The sequence below is a fragment of the Euprymna scolopes genome, chromosome 1 (assembly GCF_053919585.1).
Source record: "Euprymna scolopes isolate OS-2025 chromosome 1, ASM5391958v1, whole genome shotgun sequence".
Classification (NCBI taxonomy): Eukaryota; Metazoa; Mollusca; class Cephalopoda; order Sepiida; family Sepiolidae; genus Euprymna; species Euprymna scolopes.
In genome coordinates this window covers 197,613,828-197,630,522 of record NC_136482.1, presented here as the reverse complement: position 1 = coordinate 197,630,522, position 16,695 = coordinate 197,613,828, and the positions used below count along the sequence as shown (strand labels likewise).

The 16,695-nt window shown below is 40.2% G+C and overlaps 1 protein-coding gene across 1 annotated transcript; it reads right to left on the bottom strand.

Moving 5' to 3' along the window:
• Positions 1-10,942: 10,942 nt before the first annotated feature.
• On the bottom strand, positions 10,943-11,776 carry LOC145282655 (uncharacterized). The gene has a single exon (XM_080132255.1). The coding sequence runs from the start codon at positions 11,774-11,776 to the stop codon at positions 10,943-10,945; it is 834 nt and encodes a 277-aa protein (XP_079988381.1).
• Between the last annotated feature and the right edge of the window lie 4,919 nt (positions 11,777-16,695).

Here is a 16,695-nt window from a genome sequence, read left to right as displayed (position 1 = left end):
TAAAGCAATGATCTTATGTAATGGTTATTTTTTACACGTGTGTTTAGTAAAAATAAACTTATGGTAAGATTTTTGTTACTTCTTCGAAACTTATTCAATTTTGTATTAATTTCTTAAGGTTTTCCTAAAATGTATGAGCGGAAATATTTTTGTGCATGATCTCTCCCATATTTCAAATTTTTCAAATCTTGGTAACATGTCAATTGATTGAAAGTGAAATATTCAATAAAGTGCAAAATCTCTGTGAATTCATGAAGTAAAAACAGCTAAATTCAGAATTATAGTGTTTTTAATACTACTTTTTCTTGTTTATATATACAATAATCTTTTGGATTGCAAATAAAATAGAATTTTTGAAAGAAGTAATTTTGAAGCGATTTAAATGATTTTAGATGATTTAATGTCAAAGTTTAAATAAAATAAATTTTTCTAATATATAAAGAATAATGTCACCGTCGTCAGTTGTAAAAACACAACAATCAGCTTTGTTTATACACAAAATTAGCATAGCGTTGAATATCTATGGATGATCAAAAACAAAATAAAATACATTCCTTGCTCATTATTATTTTTGATAGATTTTCTAAGAGTTCTAGTTTTTCAATCAATTTTTTCTAAAATAACTTTATAAATTTTGAAATGAATTGAAAGTTACAACATTATCATGAATATTGGCATAATTTCAAAATAACCTAATTTTCCTAATAATTACTGACGCTACAATTATTTTTGTATGAAAAAATATTTTACAATTGATATTGTTATTGGTGTCATAAATTATGTTCCAGAAAAGACTTAGTTTAAATATTTGCATCATTGAAAATTATATTGGATGTGGATCCAAGATTGGGATCATGGAAGATAAACACGAAATACAAATTAGGTGTAAAATATATGAACCGAAAGTGTTACAAGGATATGACTTACTATCTGGTAGTGTCTAATATGAGTAGTCATACTAATTATCTGTTTATTATTATTATTTTTTTATTATTAATGTTATTATTATTTTTATTGCTCTTGTTGCTAAAATTAACGAGAAATGTAGCAAGTAGGCTTGTGTTTGCCAAGAAGGAAATATTTCAATACATTGAAGGAAAGACTATGCATGGGTTAAAACCCAAGTTGCCGCAGTGGCAGTAGGTATGCTAGGTGTAATAACTTATAATAACTCTTACAGTTCAAACAACTTCATCAAGGTCGCGTCAACTTCAATGGTCGGCCATCGGAAGAGTTTTCCATTGATAATGGAGTGAAGTAGGGTGATATCCCTGCACCAACATTGTCTTCGCGATATCTGACTGCTGTGGTTTGGTATGACTTCCGCAATTGTGATATGGGTGTTTACATTAGATTCTGAATGACTGGAAAAGAGTTGAACCACAGAAGATTCCAAACCAAGACACTTGTTAGTGATGAGTTTAAGAGCCGTTGTATGCTGATGATGCTGACCTGGTGACACACTCCACAGTATATATGAAGTTGTTGATGGATGTCTCAATGAATGCTTGTACCTGCTTCAAACTGACAGCATCAAAAAGACTAAGATGATATACGATTTCGCTCCTGGTGATCTGTGCGTGGAACCTGATATCTTCGTTTATGGAAAGCAGCACAAAATCTTTAAAAATTTTCTATTTTTGTAGTACTTTATCAAATGATGGCACTCTTGATGCGAAAATAAGACAGAGAATCAGCAAGGCATCAGACTCATTTTGAAGGTTACAAGATAGAGTCTGGTCTGATGGTGAACTAACTCAAAGAAAATGTCAGTATATGAAACGTGTATTGCCATCCCTACTCTATGCCTCTGAAACATGGACCCTGTACCAGTCGCGTGTAGAAGAACGTGCGAGACTTCATTAGCACTGTTTTAGACACATTCTTGGTTTAAAGTGGGACAGTTTCCTCCCTGTTATATGTGTCTTAAATAAGGCCAAAACCAATAGTATTGCAACCACTGTTATTAAGACACCAGATGCGTTGGAAGGGTAATCTTGTCTGGCTTGACTATCGACTCTCAAAACAGTTGTTTGATAGTGAGCTCCTTCTAGGCAAAAGACCCCCAGCACAAACCCAAAAAACGTACTTGTGATAGCATCAAGGAGAGTTTGGTTAACTTTCATATTCTTGTTGGGAGTCCCTAGCGTCTTATCACAAGCAGTGGAGGATATATATGATATAAAAAGGTGCAGAACACTGAAGCAGCCAAGATAAAGCAGGCGTAGCTCAAGAGAGCATGAAGGAAACAAACCTTTCTACCCAATCATGGAGATTTAGGGATCTTTAAGGTGTGTGACTGTGCTCTGTTGTCCAAGACAGGCTTCATTAATCACATTAAAATGCACAGTGATGCAGGTTCTGTTGCTGTTGGTTTCATCCAAACCAATGACTGTCATCAATGTCATGTCTACCCAAGGGTGTGCATGATGTCATCTTCGGGCACATAGATGTTCAGTGACATACGGAGTGCCACTCGTCTGACAAGACGTCGCAATCATCAGGTGGAATATGAAGTCGTCTGGAAAGACGTTTGAAAAACTAGAAATCCCTGAAGGGTTTAGCGACCTTCAGACCCCTGCTGTTGTAAAATCACCAATATTATTAAGTAAGCACAATTTTTTTATACTCCTGTTTTTGAGCCAGGGTTGATAAAGAGTCCTTCTGCTAATGTATCATATTTGTTTTAAGTGAGATGTTATCAAACGAACTCATATATGCGTAATTTTCAATAATACATTTATTGTGGCGTGAGAATGAAGCTCATCTCTTGTCAGGGAGACGTTATCAAATGAACTCATTATTATTATTATTATTATTATTATTATTTTTATTATTATTATTATGTAGTTTAAAATAAGACACTTATTGATAATTACCCTGTAACGCTCAATGCATTTAAAAATGTAATAACTACAGTAATTTGATCGACTGTGATAATTTGATGGACTATTTCGTTAAAAATAATTTGATTTGGGAGACATTTATTAACACAATAAATACAACATCTGGAGAGTAGATAATACAGTGGATGTGTTATCGGCAGCTCCAGTAACTCTCGCTTCTCCTATTTTGTCATTCAGTCCTCATTCAATGGGTGATTTTTCTGACAAAGGGTGAAGAAAAAGCTGCTTAAAGGTCGGTAGTACTTGGTGACCAGTAGTCTGAGATGTCGGAAATTTTTCTGTCTCTGTCTGTCCTTGTGGCCATGTCACTAGTAAGGATGCTGGAGGTAAACGTTTTTTCTGGGCTGACGTTATCCGCCTGATAGTCAGGGACCCGAACCTTGGATTAACCACTAAGGAGGCTGTCCTATCAGCAGGCGCAAAGTACTGGGACTGCTGTATTGCCATAAGGTAAGTGGATCTGGACCATGCAGTAGTCTCTGGTGGGGCCTCTCGATGCCATACTAGTGGATAATTGTTACGGCTTTACCTTTTCGTGTGCGACAAAAAATATTTCCTGTATTTTTCTTACTTACTTTCCCTCTCTGTACTGCTCTAACCAAGTATGCCGACCTATTCCACAAATCCCCAAACCTCAACATGAAATATCTCCAGAATAAAAACTCGATTAAACCTAGAACCCCATCTTCCAACGTAGACCCCTACTACCAGGTCTCCTCCAACATCAGGGGTCTACATTCCAACCTTTCAGAGGTTGAAACCCAATTACAAGAGACAACACCGGACATATTATTTCTAAGTGAAACTGGAATAGGGCCGACCACTTCCCTAGATGAGTTCATAATTAACGGATACTCTAATTAAACAGCTAAATCTGACACCCAAGATCGCCATGGGCATGGAATATGTGCCTACATTAAGGATGGCTTCCCGTGTGGCAGGGATATATCGAGAGATCCTAATTTACCCTATATGTGCTTCCGGGTTGCACTTGCTAACACCACTGCATTTATATTTGCCCTCTATCGGCCCCACAACAGCGGAGTTACTATCTTTAAGAGCATATCTGAGAAAACAGACCACATACTGTCTGCACATCCCTCGGCTAACATCCACATCTGTGGCGACTTCAACGTCCATAACGTGGAATGGCTGACCCATTCAAATAAGACAGATGATGAGGGGAGGTTTTGTCATGATTTTGCCATTGTTTATGACTTCACTCAGATTGTTCGCGAACCCACCCGTGTGCCCGATACACCCGGTCAATATGCAAGCCTCTTAGACCTTTTTCTCTCAACTTCCCCTGAGCTATGTTCATGTTCCGTTCATTCTCCTCTAGGATCCTCCGACCACTCCGTCGTATCAGTTAAGATAAAAACGAAATGTAAGAAGCCCCCAGACGTACCCCTCCACCGTACTGTATACCGATACTCTATGGCTGACTGGGATAGCTTCCGTACATTCATATCTGATTTACCTCTGCACTCCATGTTTAAAAAAGAAGTATCCTCTATAGTATCAGACCTGACCGAATGGTTAATTGTAGGCATAGACCAATTCATACCATGTAAAAAATTCCAACAAAAACCTAACAGCCAGCCATGGTTCTCCCCAGAATGTGCTGCTGCTATCGCGCACAGAAATCACTTTTTCCATAGCTACCAACGTAATAGATGCACTGAGACTAAAGCTGCTTTCTGGACTGCCAGCAACCACTGTAAAAGAGTAATAAAAATCCAAGAGAGCTATATGCCCAGTCTGTTAAATCCAAGGTAGCTGATCAGCGGCTTGGTTCCCACCAGTTTTGGCAAATAACAAATAGGATCCTGAACAGAAGTGTGCGTTCTATCCCAACCATTATCAATGGACCAGAGGTCATCTCGTCAGCGTCAGACAAGGCCAAACTATTTGCAAAGAACTTTGCAGCTAATTCTACCCTATGCGACGAAGGCCATCAACTCCCCATATTTCCTCCTATAATACAGAACAAGCTAGGTAACATACAAATATCCGTGTATGAGGTCGCCAAGCTAATCAAGAACCTAGATTCATGTAAAGCAACTGGCCCTGATGGCATCCCAATTATAGTGTTAAAAAAGCTTCAACCAGAACTTGCTCCCATACTTACGAAACTATTTAAGCGCTGCCTTAAGGAGAAGTGCTTTCCGACTCCCTGGAAGACCTCATCAGTTTGCCCTGTATTTAAGAAATCAGGTGATAAGTCATCTCCCTCTCAGTACAGACCAATAAGTCTCCTGTGTGTTATGAGTAAGTTGCTGGAATCCATATTAAATAGAGAAATAGTCAACCACCTCAGCAGGAATAACCTTCTTAGTGACACACAATATGGTTTCCGCTCTGCAAGATCTACCGCAGATGTGCTGACGGTTATATCCCACAGGATTAGTGAATCTCTTGACAAAGGCTTCCTTTCGAGGGCAATTGCTCTTGACATATCAAAGGCCTTCGACAAGGTATGGCATAAGGGTCTACTTCACAAGATTTCCAGCTTCGGTATAACTGGAAATGTTTTCTCAATCATTAAATCATTTCTCTCCGATAGGCTCATAAGAGTAGTGGTAGATGGACAAAAATCGGAGGCCTGCAATATAAATGCTGGAGTCCCTCAAGGGTCAATCCTGGGCCCAACTCTCTTCCTGATCTACATCAATGACCTCCCTAAACACATACTTAAATCATTCGTTGACATCTATGCTGATGACACGACCATCTACAGCAACACATCAAAGGCTGTAAATTACAAAGTTCTCTCTGATTTTCTCTCCTCTGATCTCGAGCGCATGGTTCAGTGGGGGAAGATGTGGCTGGTTACCTTTAATGCATCCAAAACCAAACTCCTATCCTTACATCATCAACGCTCTGATCCCCATCTAGCATCAATTGTGATGGATGGCTCTCGTCTGGGTGAGGCCCCGTGTTTTGACAAGCTTCTGGGCTTGACCTTTACTCCTGATCTGAAATGGAACACGTACATCAAGTCTGTTGCCAAGGTCGCTGGAAAGATGGTGGGATCCTTCTACCGCTCCAGAAGATATCTTACTACTGATGCAATTCTCTATCTATATAAAAGCCAAGTACGTCCAAGGATGGAATACTGTTGCCATATCTGGGCAGGAGCCGCTAAAAACAGCCTATCCTGCCTTGACAGAGTACAAAATAGACTTCGTGGCTTAGTGGGGGATGCCCTTTTCTCTACCCTGCAACCTCTCTCCCACAGAAGAGACGTTGCGAGCCTATCCTTGTTTTATCGTTATTTCCATGCCAGGTGCTTGTCTGAACTCCAATCTCTGGTCCCCCCTCGCCAATCTTTCACGAAAAACACCCGTCTAGCTGAATCCACTGTGAAAAATTTCCCCCACTCTATATCTGTGCCTAAATCAAAACGCGGATTCCATGAACAAAGCTTCTTTCTTAGAACTGCACGCCTGTGGAACTCTGTTCCGTCTGCCTGCTTCCCACCGGACTACAACTGGGATGTCTTCAAGTCCAATGTTAACAAATTCTTAATCAACCGCCACCTTAAGTAAACACTTCATCAAATCTCCACACTAACGTAATGTACTTGCAATAACCCTTATCCCTGAGTGGCTTCCGGGCCTTAGTAAGTGGTGATCACTGTGTAAAAAAAAATCCAAGTTACACAATTAATTCAAATACACATAAAATAATGATGCGTCTCAAATTCTTTTAAAATTTTTATCGAACATGTAAATGTCAGCTACAATTAAACCTTGTGTTGTGCTATTTGAAAATAAGTTAATCAATCAACTCCAAAATATGAATCTATTTCTTATAATTAAAATTGATCTGGCCTATGTCTAAACAGACAAGAACATCACAGATGGTATTATAAACTATACTGGAAATGTTTAATATAAGTAAATTTCAAACATGACGGTTTGAATTCGGAAAACATAAGTTCATATGGTAAGTTGGTTAAGGAGAAGATTGTTCATTGTGAGCAGTTTCTGGTTCTAAAACCTATTACAAAGGTTGATAATTCACTTGCAAGAATTATCCTATTTAATGCTTTCATGAGTGAAATAACCATGCAACATATCGAACAGAATGGTTCATGCACTTAAAACTTTTACCCCAACACAAAGAGTGGAAAATTTTTTAAAGTGTTTGATCATAAAGCGAAAAGAGTAAATTAATTTGCAGATAATTCCAGGATGGTTTACAGAAGCCTCATTAAAGATAAGATAACGCTGAATTTTCTATCAACACGAAGAAATGAAAAACATCTGGAGGCCATGGTTTAATAGTAGTTAACTATTCTACACTTTTGAAGTAACAATTTCCATGTGAAGCGGGGTGCTCGCTGGGCTAAACAACGAGCATCTCACTTACGATTAATTTTTCAAAACATTTATACGAAAGTAAACATCTGGAAAAATCAATTAAAAACAAACAAATCATCAGACTTAGCTCTTTGTAATAGATGTGAATTTATTTGCCTGGAATATCTCACTCGTGTTATTTTTAGTCCGAAAATAAAGAAAAGAAATCCTTCTTGACCGGTTCAATGTTTTTTGACGTTACGTTGGAAATTAATTTTTTTAGGAAATGCGTCGAGTAAGGAGCTGAAGGAAAGATAAGAATGTTTTTCTTTCTTTTTGTGTTTTGTTTCATCAATGGGAAATCAGCACAAGGTGTGTGGCGGCTGTTGCGCACAAGCGACGGAGCGTGACAGTAACGCGTCTTAACTTCTCGGGTGCCGAGCAAAAAGAGATCGAGAGAGTTCTTGAATTTTGGCGCCACGCCTTTTTTTGTCTTTTTTTCGGAGCTCTCCGGAAACGGTGAAATGTTCAAATGTCCTGACAAAATAAATTCCCGGGTAGACGCTACATACCCCCCTACTAGACAGTATGTCGAACAAAAGAGAGTGGAAAAGTCACTGGGTCTACACAGCAAATCGATGAGGACGTTGCGTTGCACTAATCTGCCCGATTTGGTAGAAGTTGTACTTACTGGTGAATCGCAGTTTCCGTTCTGAACTGCAGTGTTTTGTGTCCGTTTGCGTGCTAACACATCGTCATCCAGAATAGCTTTCTTCAGGCGATCAACACTGACTGAATCTGGTCTTCCGTCAATGTCGATAACGAAAAACTTTGAGTAGCGTTTCAATACCTTAAAGGGACCGGAATACGGTGTTTGCAGTCGAGCTGTGCCTCCATCGTTCCGAACAAACACATGAGTCCACGATTGTATGTCTTTGGGGACGTGAGTGCGTGTGTTCTGTGTTCTCGGGGCAACGTTAAAATGTTTCGCCAAGTATTCCCTCACACGAGAGGTATAACTTGTTGGGTCAGGCATGCGTGTAGGAGTGGTCGGTGCGACCATCTGTCCAGGAAGAGTTAGCGTTGTTCCGTAAATCATTTCGGCAGGCGTAAAGCCAATATCTGCTTTTATGGTGGATCTAATGCCTAATAGAATGAAGGGGAGGTACTCTGTCCACCTGTTAGGGTCGGAATGCGCTCTAATAGCTGCTTTCAACTGACGGTGCAGACGCTCGATCATGCCGTTTGCCGCCGGGTGGTACGAGGTAGTCCTTATGTGTTTAATTCCCAGTAGGCGAGACAACTCTGAAAAAAGATAGGAATCGAATTGTCTGCCCCTATCGGTTGTGATGGTGTGAGGCACACCATAACGTGATATCCAATGTGTAACCAGGGCTCGGGCAACAGTTTCTGCGGAAATATCTGCGATGGGGATGGCTTCAGGCCATCTAGAGAATCTGTCGATGCAAGTCAATAAGTATGTGCAGTTTCTCGAATGTGGGAGTGGACCCACTAAATCTATGTGAACGTGTTGAAAGCGTGCCTCAGGGGTTGCGAAGGTAGCAAGGGGTCTTTTAATATGCCTCTGTACTTTCGATTTCTGGCAAGGGACGCAACTCTTGGTCCATTCGCGAACGTCTCGGTTAATGGCTGTCCAGATGAAACGAGAAGTCACCAGCTTCTGCGTGGAACAAATGCCAGGATGTGACAAGTTGTGTAATTGAAAGAAGACAGCTCGCCTATGCTTAAGGGGTACATAGGGGCGTTCATGACCGTTCGAAACATCGCACCATATTGTCTCGTTGGAACAAGGTACTGGGACTTGCTTGAAAGTTAGATTTTCGGAGTGACGTAAGCGATTTAGTTCTTCGTCATCCCGTTGGTCGATGGCGATCTGGTGAAGGTCGATTCCGTTAATCGCTTGAATGGCATCGATGTGCATTCTCGACAATGCATCTGCAACTACGTTCTCCTTCCCTCTGATATACTTGATATCCGCAGTAAATTGTGATATGAAATCCAAATGGCGAGCTTCCCTGGGTGAGTGTTTTCCGGGCTTGGCAAGCAAAGCATGCGATAACGGTTTGTAATCCATAAAAAGCGTGAAAGTGGATCCTTCCAACATATAACGAAAGTGTTTAACTGCGCAGTATGCGGCCAAAAGTTCCCTGCTGAAGGTGCTGTATTTGGTTTCAGCGTGCTGAAGACGCCTTGAGAAAAAAGCTAGTGGTTGCCAAGTATTATCCACTAATTGTTGCAGTACACCTCCAATGCCAACGTCGGATGCATCGACGGATAAAGCTAGGGGTGCATCTGGACGGGGAAAAACCAACATTGTCGCTTCTGTTAATGCCTGCTTGACCCTATCGAAGGAACGTAATTCCGTTTCGCTTAATGTAATCGTCTCATTTTTTTTGTTTTTATTTCTGAGTACGTCGGTAAATGGCTGAGCGATTTCAGCACAATGGGGCACGAAACGTCGATAGAAATTAATTAAACCGAGGAACTCTCGAAGTTTACGAAGTGAAGTGGGAGCTTGGTAATCGACTATAGATTGTACTTTCTCTGGAAGGGGACGAATACCTTCTTTGCTGATTAAATGGCCGAGAAACGAAAGTGAGAAAACTCCAAACTCACATTTTTGGGGGTTAATAATAACGCCATAATCTGTCAATCTGTGAAATAACTGCTGCAGATGCTGTAAGTGTTCACGTTCTGGTGCGCTTGCCACGAGGAGATCGTCGATATATGCATAGAAGAACGGTAGTCCTCGCAAAACTGCGTCGATAAAGCGTTGAAAAGATTGCCCTGCATTACGTAATCCAAAGGGCATGTGCAAAAATTCGAAAAGGCCGAATGGAGTTGTGATCGCGGTCTTAGAAACATCCTCTGGGTGTACGGGAATCTGGTTGTACGCGCGAACAAGGTCGATTTTGGAGAACACTGTTTTTCCGTGAAGCGAGTTAGAAAAGTCTTGCAAATGCGGAATAGGGTAATTGTCCTGAGTAGTGCGACTGTTAAGTGCGCAGTAATCCCCAGAAGGGCGCCATTCGCCGGCTGATTTTTTTGGCACCATGTGGAGTGGCGATGACCAGTTGCTATTAGAGGGTCGAATAATGCCTAAATCCAACATGTGCTGAAATTCTTGTTTAGCTGCCCTTAAACGATCGGGTTTAAGTCTGCGCGGGTGCGCGCTTACAGGCGGTCCCCTTGTTTGGATATGATGAGTGACATCGTGTTTAACTTTGTCACCGTTAAATGTAGGACGAGTTAATTCCGGGAAACCTCGCAGCAAATCTGTATACGGATCCGTGGTGTCTTTACGTATAACTGGGCTGATCTCGGTCGACCCACTGATTATGCCTTGCACAGAACGTCCAGTGTTGTTATCAATGAGTTAGCCGCGTTTGACATCTACAAGGATGCCGAAATGGTGCAGAAAATCCGCCCCTAAAATCGGAACGGGTAGCTTTGCAACGATGAAGACCCAACGTAGTGCGCACTGTAATCCAAGATTTAATGTTATCGATGTCTCTCCGTACGTAGGAATAGAGGAGTGGTTCACTGCGTGTAGAAATATATTTGATTGAGGACGCTTCTCTTTCACGAACTTCTTAGGGATGATACTGACTTCCACACCGGTATCAACGAGAAATCGTATACCAGTGGTTCTATCAGTCACGTACAGGGTGCGACGAATGTTGTTCTTGCCAGGAGTGTCTGCCGCTCCTACTGCCTGGCCTGGGCGTTTCCCGAGAGACGTTTCTTCGTATATGAACATGGCTGGTGGCATCGGTAAGCTCTTTCACCAAAACGCGCGTGGTACTTGCAGAACCCACCGCTGTTCTGAGTGCTGCTAAATCGCCGGGGACGGACTCGCTCCGTGGGGTGCTTATGCATTTTTGGTTTGAGCTCGAGGTCACGTAACTGTTCACTCAGGTCGTGAATCATTTGATCCTGTCGCTCTAGTTCCTCGCGTATATCCGTGGAGGGGTTTGCGACGTTAGGCAGGGCATCGTTAGAGCTGGGCGTGTGAACTGGGGCTATGGAAACTGTCACGTCCATAATTTTGTCGGCTAATTCCGCTAGCTCCTCGATGGTTGTGGAGTCATTCGAAGAGGCGAGTATCATTTGAATACTCGATGGCAGTCTATTAATGAAGAGTTGTTTAAGTATGTCCGGCGGTAGTGAGTTCTCACCCATCAACAGCTTCATACGTCTGTGTAACTGCGATGGTTTCCGATCTCCGAGTTCTTCTTCTACGAGAAGTTGACGAAGGCGTTTCTGCTGTGAATCGGTTGTCCTCCGAATCAATTCCGATTTGAAATAATCGTAGCTGATCGATCCAGGGGGTGCCATTATCAAGTCGCGAACCTCTGCCATTACTTCATGCGTTAATGCGGCCACCACGTGGTTGAATTTCGTCACATCGCTCAGAATCCTTTGCGTGTAGAACTGGGCCTCTACGTGTGCGAACCATAATGTTGGATCGTGCGTCCAAAAAGGAGGAATCCTCAAAATAGCCTGAGTAGCCGTCGTTGAAGGAAGCGCCTCACTGTCCATCGTGGGGAACGCGTTGAGGAGAATGATGATCGCAGAAAATCTCCGTGAGATCCGCTGCGCCTAGAAAAACTGATGCGCCGCTAAGGTCGACATGTACGTCATTCGGTGTGCGCGTAGTCGCTGAGAATTTTCCCTTGTGTGATTACAGGTAATATCCACATTTCCTTGAGTGTTCTGCCAAAGTCTGACGAAGAAGAGGGGTCACCAGTGATGCGGGGGGGGTCACCAGTGAAGCGCGGGGTCACCAGTGAAGCGCGGGGTCACCAGTGAAGCGGGGTGCTCGCTGGGCAAAACAACGAGCATCTCACTTACGATTAATTTTTCAAAACATTTATACGAAAGTAAACATCTGGAAAAATCAATTAAAAACAAACAAATCATCAGACTTAGCTCTTTGTAATAGATGTGAATTTATTTGCCTGGAATATCTCACTCGTGTTATTTTTAGTCCGAAAATAAAGAAAAGAAATCCTTCTTGACCGGTTCAATGTTTTTTGACGTTACGTTGGAAATTAACTTTTTTAGGAAATGCGTCGAGTAAGGAGCTGAAGGAAAGATAAGAATGTTTTTCTTTCTTTTTGTGTATTGTTTCATCAATGGGAAATCAGCACAAGGTGTTTGGCAGCTGTTGCGCACAAACGACGGAGCGTGACAGTAACGCGTCTTAACTTCTCGGGTGCCGAGCAAAAAGAGATCGAGAGAGTTCTTGAATTTTGGCGCCACGCCTTTTTTTGTCTTTTTTTTGGAGCTCTCCGGAAACGGTGAAATGTTCAAATGTCCTGACAAAATAAATTCCCGGGTAGACGCTACACATGTGCTAATTCGATGCACTGCTTTCAAAACACATTACTCCAAAATTTGTCACACTTCTCTCAAACCTCGCTACTCCAAAACTCGACACTTTGCTGTCAAAAGTCCCTATTCCAAATTAGAAACTGCTGTTAAAACTCTTCTCCAAAACTCATAAATCTGCTGTGAAAACTTGCTACACCAACTTGCTATTCACCATTTACAGGATGTAACATATTTATTTCCTAAATGACTTCTTGTGTCATGCACAGCACCTCTTGAGCAATTGCATTCTCCCACCATTTGCCTTTTAATAAAGCTACATGCAGATAGCAACCATCCGACTACAGGATAAAAATCATAAATCTCCCATACACTGTAAAAACCTTTTCTGTCTCGTCCACCAGTGCATCATCAATATGAGAGCAGGTGGCTCTTTTCACTTCATCATCCTTGGTAAACACTGTTTTAAGCATTGCTGTCATAATTTGTGGTGCAGAATTTAGTCCAAGTTCTAATCTCGTCAAACAAATCTGACCATTATGTTAAGCCAATTATTACTGCCGCAGTTTATTGTCCCGTGAATTTGTAAGTAGGCTGATTTAAGTTTACGATTTTGGTTGCTCGTTCTATTTTCTTCCACTCTTTCATGACTTCCTCATATAGATCTCTTCTATCTTTAGTGTGGCATGCAACATACTTGTTCAACTCCTGGAAGTCCAAAACTGGACTGACATTCTTGTTGATAGACCAAACCACTACCTGAATGGCAGAATTTCTTTAACCTTTCTTGGCCATTGTATTAAAATTATTTCTTTGATTCACCTCTCAGTTTTTTTCTCCAACTTCGATTTTATCTCTCCTCCAATTGCAGTTTTATCTCTGCGGTTACTTTTGTTCTAGTTAATTGGTTTATCAACAAAGGTGTCCTCTACGTCCCATTGCAATTCAACCGTCCACTTATCTCCATCAAAATAGTAAATCCTCATCCTCAATCTAACATGGTTTGGGTTTTGTTAATCTAATTGTTGTTGCTCACATTTCTTTCTATTCTTGTAATGTACTGATTACACAATTTAGTGCAAGAGAAATACAAACAATTGCCCTATCTCAGAAAATATTAAAAAGGGATAATGTAAGGTTGTTTTGTGGAACATAAAGCATTTTCAGATACAATCAAGGAATAAATTAAACAAAAGCTAGCGACTATTTGAGACGTATGCTTGAGAATGAGTGTCAATGCAGTCAAGACACGAGGTGAATCCTGAATATATTATAGATCAAAGGTGAATCTTGAATATAACTCAAAGTATTGAGAACAGTTTAAAAATTACAGAATAAGAGATAACAATTGGAATGATTAACCAAAGTTGGATCGATTTCAGAATCACAAAACGAGAACAATGTTTACATTGTACAGCATAACATACAAAAATCAGTATAACCACCTTTCGGTACAAACTCATCAGTCTCCTGTTCGTTATGAGTACACTGCTGGAATCTGTGTTATATCCCATAGGATTAGCGAATCTCTAGACAGAAACTTCCTTCTAGAGCAATTGCTCTTCACATATCTAAGAGCTTTGATAGAATATGTTAAAAAAAGCATCATTCCACAAGATCTCCAGCAGCGGTATAGCTGGAAATGTCTTCTGAATTATTGAATAATTTCTGATAGGTTTATAAGAATAGTATCTGATGAACAGAAATCAGAAGTTCACAGTATTAATGCTGGAGTCCTTCAGGGGTCCATCCTGTGCCCACTCTCTTCCTGATCTACATCAATGATCTCCCATCAGGAGTAAATCACTCGTTGACATTGATGCTGACGACACTACCATCTATGGCAACACTTTAAAGGCCGGCAATGACCAAGATCTCTCTGATTTTGTCTCCTCTGATATTGAGCACCTGATGGAAAGGGTTGGCTGGTTAATTATAATGCATCTACATCCAAGCTTCTATCATTTCATCATCAACACTCTGACATCCGTTTGATATCAATTGAAATGAATGATTCTCGTCTTGAGGGGTCTCCATGTTTTGACAAGCTTCTGCGTCTGACCGTACTCCTGATCTAAAATGAGAGACGTATATAAATCCTTTCCAAGGTCGTTGGAAAAATAGTGGGCTCATTCTACCACCAGTAGATATCTCACTGCCGATGTAATTCTCTACCTGTATAAGAGCCAAGTACTCCTAAGATGGAGTACTGTTGTCACCTATGGGCGAACCTGATAGAAGCACCCTATCTTGCATTGACTGAGTTCAAAATAAGCTTTGTAGACTAATAGAGTATTCCTATTCTCATCGCTAGAACCACTTTCCTATAGAAAAAACGTCGTGAGGCTGTTTATGCTCTATTATTATGATCATGATAAGTTCTCGTCTGGGCTCCAATCTATGGTTTCTTATTGCCAAATTTTATTTCACTTCCCTGCTTTTCAGCTGATTATAATATAGTCGTTTTCTAGTCCAAAGTAAACAAGCTTTTGATGAACCGTCCCTTTAAGTAATTTAATTTATCAAATTTCCACGATCAACATGATATTGTCCCATTGACTATAGTACACTGATTAACCCTTATCCTTGAGTGACATCTGGGCTTTGATATGTGGTGACTCCTTTGTAAAAACAAAGAGTATATCTCCGTTCAAAGGAATAGTAGATAGGGGTCTCTTATTGTTATGGCGAGATGACAATTCACCGCTAGAACTTTTTATCGAAAGAACGTTATCACTGGTCACCAGTTGTGAGAGCCTTCCCTGGGCGGGAACACTTAAAAACGTAACATGCTGTCTCTGTAAATATTCTCAATAAACTTCTCTATTTCTTTATTACTTCAGAACCTCTTTATCCATTTATTTTCCTTGTGAAATACCTTTCTTGAATATCCTTTTATTATGGCCACCCACCGCAGGATATATCAACTGGCGACGAAGATGAGATACGAACTGTAAATTCATCTAAAAAATAAAAAAAACACGTGGTAACCGAGAACATTCTGAAAATTGTTGTTCACAAAGTTCCCTTTTAATTGAAGAAAAAGCTTCTTAGAAAGTGAAAGACTGGTGTCTGCCACAAATTTACGCAAGTAAAAAATAATTTTTATATTATTGACGAGTTAAACTCCGTTTTTCTCTTTTTTAAACTCCCAAAGAGTTGACGTTATATAACGTGTGTGTGTGTGTGTGTGTGTGTGTGTGTGTGTGTGTAAATTGTGGCTTTCTTCATGAGAGATATTTTACGTGTTTTTTGTATTTGGTTAATACGATAAAAAAAAAACAACAAATGAACAATACTGAGGAATCTGTGTTTATTTGATAAAGAAAATTTCTTAAAAGAAGTTTACATGTGTCTGCTGAAGTAGACGAAAAAAGAGTCTCTTGAAATTTTGTCAAGTGTTATTTTAACGGTGATTTTTTTTTTCAGAACTTTCCTATGTGTTGACAATTTTCTGTGAAAATAAGCATCTTGTTTTTGAACAATATATATTTTATTTTTCTCTGTGGTATACGTTAACTTGCTATTGATACACTTAAAAAGAAAATGACATCGGAACAAATAGCGACGTTGACAAAAACGTTAACTGAGAGTTTAATCGATCAACAAAAAGCCCAAATGGATCTTCAAAAACAAAGCTAATTCAACAAGAACATTTCGAAACTCTTGTAATACAACAAACGACGGATAATTGCTTATTTTGTGAAACGATTTTGTCAGAAAAATCTAAGGAAGGTGCATCCAGATTTTTTTCGGCTGAGGGTATAGCGGACTCGCTTTCAGAGTTTAAATATGACCCAGAAAAAGGTGACACTTTTCCAGCCTATTATCGTAGGTTTGAAACGATATTTACAAAACGATGCGAGAAGTGGTCGGATGAGGAAAAAATAATACTATTACTAAAAAAATGGGCACAGAAGAAAATACTAAATTCACGAATTTGATATTGCCTAAAAACCGGAAGAGATCTCTTTTTCTGAAACGGTGAAAATTTTGTGTGTTATATTCGGTGAAAGAGATAGTCTTTTTCATACATTGTATAGGTGTTTAAATATGTCAAAAGACGAAACTGATGACATTCTCACATATGCGGGCAAAGTCAACGCCCAGTGTAAACTGTTTAAATT